This window comes from Xiphophorus hellerii, chromosome 12, assembly GCF_003331165.1.
Source record: "Xiphophorus hellerii strain 12219 chromosome 12, Xiphophorus_hellerii-4.1, whole genome shotgun sequence".
NCBI classification, from domain to species: Eukaryota; Metazoa; Chordata; class Actinopteri; order Cyprinodontiformes; family Poeciliidae; genus Xiphophorus; species Xiphophorus hellerii.
Genome location: NC_045683.1, coordinates 7,556,912 through 7,567,024, shown reverse-complemented (window position 1 = coordinate 7,567,024; position 10,113 = coordinate 7,556,912). Strand labels below are relative to the sequence as shown.

The following is a 10,113-nucleotide window of genomic DNA, read 5'->3' as shown; positions in this document are numbered from 1 at the left end:
GCTAGTGGTACAGCTTTAAGAATAGATATTTTGGAGGTGAAGGGGTCGGTTCTTGTTGGCGAGTTGAGCCAAATAATGCGGTTCTCATATCAGGGTCGGAAGTCCCATCAACTGAGCGAAGGCGACGTTCACAGAGGAACAAACGGAGAAACAGCGACATCTTGTGGGATTAGAGAGCAAATTAAATAATTCAGTCAAAAGTTGGGTTGACGTCCTGAAAGTAATGAATGGTATTTCTGACAAATAGCAAATCTGGCGTACACTGATAATATACAAAATTTACCAAGAGAGTTTTCTTAGCTTATTAATAGGAAAATTCGCCTTAAATTCAGTCTTTATAGTTGCTTTAGCAAGAACTTTGTCAATAAAAATAGTCTTTTTTAGGCATACCTTGAATATGGTGTTGTCATTTAATATACTTAGAATTCTTCCTTTTTATTTAAAATGTAATTCAAAAATGTCAAAAACAATTGTTGAAAACAGAAGTGAAGTAAAACAAACAATCATATTTACTATCTACTTAATGCTGGTTATCAATAAAGAAATTAATTTGATGAAATTATTACTGTAAAGCTTTATTGACACCTTTAGGATATTGTTCCATTATGACCAGTTGATGATGTGTTTCTTTTTCAAACATTCATAAAATAAACCATTTACACATTCAATGACCATAAAAATAAATTGCTGACTTATAAAATACTGCATCTATAAGATAAAATACTCTTATAAAAAGATATCCAAACTCTACTAACAATGTAATTTCTAATTATCAAAGCATGTGTTCAATAAAAAGGAGATATCTTAATGTGCAAATATACAGAATTATTTTCTAACACAACATTCTGTACTTCTTTATTTTGACATACGTTTGGACTTTTTGTTTTATATGTTTCTTTGGCACAAAGCACCAAAAGTAATTCTCACATCACTACTGAGTAAAAAAAAAAAAGGAAACGGTGCTCGTTCTCCCAAAAAAAATGTAAACATTATAACATTCATATAAGGCAGCAAGAGAGGGATCTTAATCTCTGCAGGTCACTCCTCCTTTGACCTCTGGGCTTTGCTCAGGAGAAAAAGTGGAATCACAAATGAGGCTGACGTTATGAGAAAGCAGGTCTGTGCTCCCGCAATCCAATAAACTGAAATAAAATACAGAAAAAAATTAATAAACATAAGATATAAATACACAAACAGCAAAAATAGAGGTGTCTCAAAGTAATTCCAGATTTGTTGGAGACAGATATAATTTATATGAAGCTAAATTCAAGCGCTAAAAAGCTGAAAGGGCCATTATTATTCTATTCTTTAGCTTCCTTACCAGAGGATGACACCACCGGCCCAAACGCTCTTGCCAGCGCACCCAAACTACGCAGGATCCCCATCACAGTACCTTTCTGATTAGCTGAACCTAATCAAACATCCGACAGAGAACAATCAGCAACATTGATCTCAAAATCATAATATTTAAAAAAATAAATAAAAGGAGACTCACCGTGGTCAGCAACCAGGGTAGAGAGGCACGGAACTACAATTGCTGCAGCTGTAACAATCAAAATATGAACACGAATGTGTAAATAAATAAATCATTAAATTGAATGAAGATAGAAATATTGAGAAAACAATTTCCATTTGCTTTGAGGGAAGCTTTATCTCCAGGGATCAATTCTTGGACCTGCTCTTTTTAACTCAAAATTTATCTTTGAGTTAAATTTTGTTTAATTTTTTAAAGTATGGCAACTGCTGTGTGAATGACACACAAGTTCACATCCATATAAAACCTGAGAGCAGGATTTTTTTTATATATATATATTCTTTTTTTGACCGTTTAAATAAAATGTTAATAAAAATGCAGAAAAGAACCAAGTAAGTATCTGAAAGACCCTCAAAATGCCTAGAAAAACCTGCTGATCTTTAATGACATAATCTTTGGCTACTTGGAAATGTCCATCTTCAAATGCCGATCAATAAAAATGATACAACCAAGTTCTATAAGAGGAAATGTTTACTTAATGTTTTATTTATTTTTATCAAGAAACCTTTTGAAATCCTATCAAATTTACCAGTAAACAGTTAATCTGAATATAACATTGAATTTATTTAGTGTAAATAAAATCAATTACACTCACAATCTCACTGCAGTGTTTTCTGGGTTCAACTAATCTGGTTTTTATTTTTAACCCTTTATGTCATGGTTACACATCAATAATTTACACGAAAAAAAGAATAACTACTTCAATCTTCTTCTGACTTCTGGTAAAGAATCGACAGCGCCCTCTATAGTCAGATGTGGTAACTACACCTTTTAATGCCGCTATTCTTAATTTGTTTTAAGAAAATCATGTTAGAAAATTTATTGTTCGATTAACTTTTCTTAAGATATGCATACAAGGTTTACAGGCAGCCACTAATCATCTCCTATTAATTATATTAACAATAAAAATGAAAAGTTGCCATGATTTGAGTTGATTCTAAAATTGCATCACTGCCCTCATTATATTTATTAAAAATATAATCAGATGAAAAGCAAACATGACTCACCAAAAGAGTATAATGCCAAGCCAATATAAAGCATTGCAATATTCCACGATAATCCAATGAGAATGAATGCTGGGATTAGCATCATTATTGCCTGGAAAGATTAAGATTTATTTCAGTATTATATTTTTCTGCCTGTTCAGTATAATACTCATCATGCAGATAGATTATATCGTTACCATGTAAACAGCACGTATGTGTTGCCCAGGTTTGATTCTTCGAGCGTACCCCCCCTGGATTAAAGCCATGATGACACCAATGAAGAAGAACATCTTTCCCTGCTGCATGCTGTTTACAGAAAACAATAAAAGCATTTATGTTTCTCCTTAGAGTTTCTGCCGGTTTCACCAACTCAAATTTAAGACTTTATAAAATCATTATGAATAGAATTTAAGACCTATATCTCAAAATAAATGTGCACTTCATCCAGCCAACTTGCGATAAATTTCCATTTAAAAAGCGAACTAGCTAGCAAGGCTATGTTAGCATTGAAAATGTCTGCGTGTGGCTCAAGATTTTGCCTGACAAAAAAGCCCCGCCAAAAATAAAAAATACATAGAATATACGCGATTATACGGAAGAGGATTAAGGTCACTAAAAAGATTTCTAATTATGTCAAAATCTAAATAAATTACCAAACATTCTTAAGTTAGGTGAATGTAAATTATGTTGTTAGCATTTAAACATAATCATGTAACTATGTTTTTCTTGTAGGATTTGTAAACCTGCACGTTATCCACACTGAAATCCTGTCCCAAATGTATTAGGCAGATTTGAGTTTTAAGACTACATTTGCCTTATGTATTTAGTTTAAACAATTCTGATTCTGAGAAAAAAAAAGTGAGAACGCTGAGATTAAAGTGAGAACTTTCTTTTCTTCTCCTATCAGCCCTAATCCCCTTCCATCCGATTCAATAGTTCAGCCAAGACAAAATTCAAGACTTCTAAAGCCAACTTTCTTTTTAAAAAATGAATTCAAGACATTTTAAATCCTTAATTTTAGATACACGAATTTTTAAGGATGTGCGGACACGGTGCTGCTAATATACAATTTTATCTCTGGGTTTATACCTTGTAAACTGGAAGCGCTGGTGAGTCAGAAAACTCAGGTTGAACTCTAGACCAGAGAACAGGAAGAGGTAGCAGAAATAAACCAAACCCAACACTTGGAGCTTCTGCATTCCTGAAAGAAACACACCCCCACTTCCAGTCAGCAGGCCATACTCCATTTATGGTCTAGTTAAAGGGTACAATAATGTAGAACCAGCACTCACTTTCTTTAGAAGGTGGTTCCTTCGTCTTGGTGACAGCAGTGAAATGGAACAAGGAGACTGGACTGAGAAGGTCCAGTGAGTCTCCACCATGAGAAGGTGAACCCTGGAATGACAATAGCTTTACATTTCTGAAAAAAACATTAAATACATTGGAAATACAGTAAGAGATGCAAATGAACCTAATTTTCACTTTTTAAATAAGAATATCTACATATTTGTTTTGCTTAAAATCCAAAAATTACTGTATGTATGATTTGTAGCCGAGGATGCATCTGCAGCTAAATATTTCTAACATCAACATGAACAAAGCTCATCTCTTGACTTAGAATTAATAGTGTAAAACTAATCTGGTGATTATTTTTCGGATTAACTGATTAATAATAGGATAGCAAAAGGTGCTTACATTGCAAAATTACAAGTATTTTTGGGGCTAGTTTGTAGTGCAAATATTTAGTACACTTGAAATAAGACAAAAACTCATTTACAAGTAACTTTTAAGCAAGATATAAGAGCTAGTTTTAAGTTAATAATTCCTTAATATTATTTCACCATTACAAGACATTTTACTCATGTGATAAGTGAAATAATCTGCCAATGGAACTAGTACTTTCTCATCAAAACTAAGGGATTACTGATTTAAAACAAGCTCATATATCTTGCTGAAAAGTTACTTGTAAGTTAGTTATGACTTATTTAAAGTTTACTCAAATATTTTCGCTAGCAACTAGACCAAAAATACTTGGTAAGACTTTGTGTATTTGCAGTGTAATAGAACCAGGTGAAGTTAAATCTACGTGACTATGCAATCTTGGTAGAAAAATCTATAGATGAAGGTTTTTTTTATATTACCTTAAATAAAAAATGTATTGTTTTTTGTTCTGATTACTGCTCTGAGTATGTTGTTCTTTCAAAAACTGGCCTTTCTTGAATCCAGTTAACAAATCTATAACTAAATTAGCAGATGATTATGTCAATAATTGATTAATTGCATTCATTGTTTCAGCTGTACTCAATGTGTTGTGAACTGAAGTGAAGGTTGGAAGTGTAGGTTCCTCTTTACTACAGCAGAGCCTCCACTTCATTGCTCCATAAAGTACGTAGCCACAGTTTCAAAACACTGTCTCACTACAAGCTAATCAGACTCTGCTACATCGTTGCTCAGTCCTGCCTCAACGTAAATCCAACTCCACATGGAGCTGCAACACATTGATGTGTCATAATCTAGTTTTAGTAACATCACATAATCTTAAAAAAGCTTTTCCATGAAAAAGGAAATTACCCTTTGCCCTAAATCCTCTACATTCATGGTTTGTAACCTGCGGCTCCAGAGCCACAAATGGCTCTTTACATCTTTCACAATGGCTCTCAACGACTTTACTGAAAATCGTGAAGCATGAACTGAAGTTTTTAAATATAAATATAAAAACAAATGCTGGTTTTAGCAGTTTTGAATCATGCTCATGGAATAACTGCGTTGAATTACTACATTAGAATGACACTGAAAGGTGTCAGTAATATTTTTTATACCTTTTTTGTCTTCATTCAGTTGGTGGCTGTCTATAGTGACTGCAGTAGTTAAATATTTTATAACAAAATATTTAACTTGCAAACTAAATATTGAACTATGACATTTTAAACAAATAATATTTAGCTTTTTTTATTATGACAAATATTTTAATTTATTCCAGTGATATCATATTTACTTATGTATGATTTTTTTCATAAAAGCCTAAATAGGTTTCTGCTGTTTGACTGTGTAATTTAACAATCAGCAACCCATAAAAAAAATGGATACATTTTTGTATATTTTTTGGTAATATGTTTATGTTTTCCTAACTTTAAAACCTAAATAAAATTGTGGTTCTTTAAAAAAATCAATTCAATTCAAATAATAATACACAACAACATTGTCATTTAAAATTACAAACTTCTCATAGTAGATATTTATCAAAAATTATAAGCTGAGTCATAGCATTTGCAGCTCTAAAGTTTTTTTGTAGCTCAACTGAAGTTTTTTTTATAGTTTTTTTGTACTATTTACACTCTTTGGATTGTAAATATTGTGGATCCAGCAGATCTACAGATATAGAGGTTGGTGAAATCTGAGCCACTTAGCCTGAACAGAACAAAGGTCTTCTGGGACATTGAAAGCATCAAGTGTCCATCCGATGATACGTCAGCGCTGGAACACAATGTAAACTCGCTGCTGTTTTGGGTTCAGCGTAGAACACTGAAATAACTTCTTGACTCCCTGCAGAAACGTTCTGAAACAGTATCGTCACCGTGACAACCCAAGAAGTTACTGCTGTGGGCAACAAATGGAAACCGAAAAGGTTTTCCAAAAGGACTTGAATAGGAGGAAGCTGGACGAGTTTTTCTTGTTTCAACTCCAACCTGAAAAGGTTCTACACTGAGGTCAGGAGTTTCTGACCCACATGTGTGTGTTGAGGGTCATTTCTAACCCAAATGGTTGAAGTTTAAAGTTGTTTTTAAGTCTATTTGGCTCTTCTATCATAACAATTATAAAAACAAAAAACAATAATACCCCTATCTTTAATCTATTGTTAGTCCTTTTGCTTGCTCGGTGATGTAAATTTTCTGCTATAATGGTAAAACCAAAAAAAGGGAATATTTTCCAATTAAATTTAATATTTGACTACCGTCCTCTGAATTAGTGCATTATTTCCACTGTATTTTGATTCTGTTTACACTATTTATAGACCAATACAGCTACTTAAAGTCCCCATAAAACCACCGAATTAACCATTCAGAGGTTAAAGGAGGTTAAAGGAGTTCCAGACTAAAGTCTCATTATCTAAGAATGATTTTGTGAAAAAAAATGTAATGACCATATTCTGTACATCCCATAAACAAATTCTAATTATTCAAAGGAAGCATAATAGACCACCTTTAAGAAACATCACATTTATTTATATTTTAAACTCACCTTAATAACCCTAGGAAGCGTTTCTGGTAACATCATCCAAATGAAGAAAATATCAACAACACTGAAGGTCAAGGCGAGCAGCGCTGGAGTTTCGTAGAAGACATTTCCTGTTGTTTTGGAGCTAACAGCAAAGTAAGCACCCATGAGAGGTCCAACGGTGAAGCCCAAGGAAAAGGCGACACCAATCATTGCCTGGTCAAAAAATAAAAATAAATAAATAAAAATCACTTAAATGTATTTCAATAAAAAATATAGACTTGCAACTGCATGAATGAAAAAACTGTTGGCATGTGAAATGTACAAATGTTAATAAGAATTTTTTGAACACCGCAGAACTCTGTGCTCAGCAATGAAGTTATCTTAGTAAACTAAAACTAACAAAATAACAAAAATGAGAAAACATTTTTGTTCACTGAAATAAATTAAAACAGTAATTAATGGGGGAAAAAACTATAACTAACTGCAACTCTATTGTGGGTTTATAAAACTAACTAAAACATACCGAAATTCTAAATGTAATATCCTTTGATTTTATGTTTATGACTCTATTAGCCTTTCAAACTGATGTGAAATAGATTTTTTTCCCAGATTTTTATTATGTCTGCTGTCGGCAAATTATGGTACTTCATACAAATGGCAACAGTAAAAGTTGACATAATTCACAAGAGACAATAATTGAATGCATTTTTTGAAAATAATATCTTCTGTTGCGTATTCATTACCCAATCAATGTATCGCAATAGAATACTCTGACCTTTTAGAATACAACTAACTAATAAAAACTAAACAATATTTAACTAATAGAAACTAGAAAATACACACTAAAAACTAATTAAAACAAACAAAAGGTTACAGCAAAGTAAAACTAAACTATGATGAAAAACCTCAAACTTTGACCCTGCTCACCATTCCTCTGTTCCGTGCTTTTGGACACGGCAGGTCGGCCATGATGGCAGTGCAGAGGCTGACGTTTCCCTTACAAATGCCCCCAATTACCCGAAACAACAGGAACATGGAGAAGCTCCGGGAAACCGCCCAGACCGCGTAGGAGGCCGCCAGCCCTACCTGACAAACAAAGCACCCAATTAGCCCCAAACTGGTGGAATACAACTCATTGGATTTTATCATGGAGAACAAGAAACATTTAAGGTGTCATAATGTCCTCCTTACTGTGGTGAGAATGAGGAGAGGTCGTCTGCCATGACGGTCAGATAGAGCGCCCGTTACAGGCGAGGACAGGAACTGTAGCAAAGAAAACAGCGACCCAATCAGACCTGAAAGACAAGATAAGAAGTATTAAACTTGAAATAAGTCCTCTTTTTCTTTATCATCATTCAGCTCAAAAGTCTGAGTTTGAATTTGGATGAATCTCAGGTTTACGGAATGAAGGGATTGGAATAACTTACCTCCAAACAGAACAGAGTTGTATTTCTTTTCCATAGGAATCCCAACAGCCTCCCTAAACCAGTCCACCACACTCTGCAGAGACTGATACGTGACATCCTGGCCCAGAAAAAAAAACACAAAAACATCACAGAGAGGCCACTTCAGGGTGAGTCAGCACACAGGCCTCCCAAACTAATCAAATTATGTGCTGGTTATGGCTTTTCTGGAACAAATTCTTCACATAAAACACCTTCTGTTCACAGCAGGACAGAAGTCTGAACACGTCCAAATTCCTGCACTTTTAAACTGAAGTCAAGTGATTTTATTCTGCCTTCTTTAAACTGTTTTGGAAGATGCTACTGACCCCTGCTTGAGCATAATGATCCAAAATGGAAGGCAGCAGCGGCAGAATCAGCGTGAATCCAAGCAGATCCAGCAGCAGGATGATAAACACGATGCTGATGACCTTCGACGAGAAGGAGCCTCCATCTCCAGCTGCCTCATTCATAGCTGACGTTCCTGATTAGATTATTTCCTCTATTCCTATGAAAGAGTATAAAGTAAATGTTGACATATCAGCAGACCCAAACGTCTTGCAGCTCTAATTGCAGAAAACAGAGGGTCAAAAAGGTTACGATTCCAGGGAGAAAACAAATCATGCCACACTTTATAATTTTCGTTAAAAATAAAAAATAGATAACCTTATATTTTTTTCTACTTAATAAAAAAACAAACAATAAAAGAAAACATGTTGAAGTTTGTGGTTGGAAAACGACAAAATGTGACAGTCTTTTGACTATGAATACTTTTATAAAGCAATGTACATTTGATATTTATTTAAAATGAAAATTGAAAGATAAATAACTTAAGTGTCATGATAGTAAAAAAAAAAAGCTGGACAAAAGAAAAAACTATCACTTTGAGAATTGATAAAGTAAAGACATCAAAGTAGTTGTAGGATTATACAATATAATAGTATTAAAATACTATTTCTTAATCTATTATCTGGTTAGAGACCAAATTAACTTTTTTGTAAAGCTTATATGGATGCTACTAAGAAGCATTTATAATAGTAATGTAATTTAAAAGCTATAGTATAAATATTTAAGGAAATACTTGCAAATGTAAAAATGGCGATGCGTTTAAGAGCCAGAAGAAATGTTGAGAACTATGTCTGTAAATCATCACACTCAGTATTCGCAGTCTTCCAGTAAGTTATCAGGAAAGACACAGAGAAAGTGTGATCAAGGAAGAAGGAAACAATTCCTGTACATGTTGTAAACCAGCCTTTCTGAACTCCTCATTCCAACAATCAAACTCCAAATCAAACTAACATACATTTTCACGACTTTACGTGTTCGCAGAATCAAGAAACCGATCGACACGTATCAGCATCTCCCCTTTCGAGCAACAGGAACACAAAAGGAACTTTACCTACAGTATTTCGGTCAGCTGGGTAAACCGCAGTAGCTGGTCCCGCTCAGAGGAGTCGATAAGGTTTACCTTCTCCACCTCATCGGTCCTCCACTGTGGATCCATACCAGGAACTGCCGTCCTTTCATTTGGATGACAAGAATGTGGCGTAATCAGAGCAGCCACCCGAAACCGCTGCCTTCAAGGCACCCTCGTAAGCTCGTAATTTTGAGTTTCAACACGAACGCCGTAGCCCAATCGTTCTATGCACGTAAATATTTTTTAAAATTTTTTTTTTTAAAGCTGTGTATTTTCAACCATTTGGACACCTAAAATTTTAGGTTAGCATTTGGACACAATTTTATTTTGGTTTCAAATATTAACATAAACAGTTTTGTATAATTTTACACATCGAATTTGTTGGAATAAAATGACCGTCAAAGATATGACTTATTTTATTGTTGCACAAAGACACAACAATGAAATTGGCAACGAAATATCGTCTGAAAATACTAAATTATATGTATTTAGCAATATATTATTTGTATATTTGTG

At 33.9% G+C, this 10,113-nt stretch overlaps 1 protein-coding gene across 2 annotated transcripts; it reads right to left on the bottom strand.

Annotated features, from left to right (window-relative positions):
- Window positions 1-549: 549 nt before the first annotated feature.
- Window positions 550-9,718, bottom strand: LOC116729307 (major facilitator superfamily domain-containing protein 10). Of its 2 annotated transcripts, none has more exons than XM_032577736.1 (13): window positions 9,580-9,718; window positions 8,510-8,688; window positions 8,166-8,262; window positions 7,930-8,033; window positions 7,666-7,824; window positions 6,760-6,951; window positions 3,813-3,915; window positions 3,610-3,721; window positions 2,718-2,826; window positions 2,542-2,632; window positions 1,496-1,543; window positions 1,322-1,411; window positions 550-1,142 (listed from the first exon to the last, which is right to left on the bottom strand). In XM_032577736.1, the coding sequence occupies exons 2-13, from the start codon at window positions 8,651-8,653 to the stop codon at window positions 1,039-1,041; spliced, it is 1,353 nt and encodes a 450-aa protein (XP_032433627.1). In that variant the 5' UTR covers window positions 8,654-8,688; window positions 9,580-9,718; the 3' UTR covers window positions 550-1,038. The 2 variants fall into 2 exon arrangements, with proteins under 2 accessions (XP_032433627.1, XP_032433628.1); XM_032577737.1 differs by having other exon boundaries at window positions 9,584-9,718.
- Window positions 9,719-10,113: the final 395 nt, after the last annotated feature.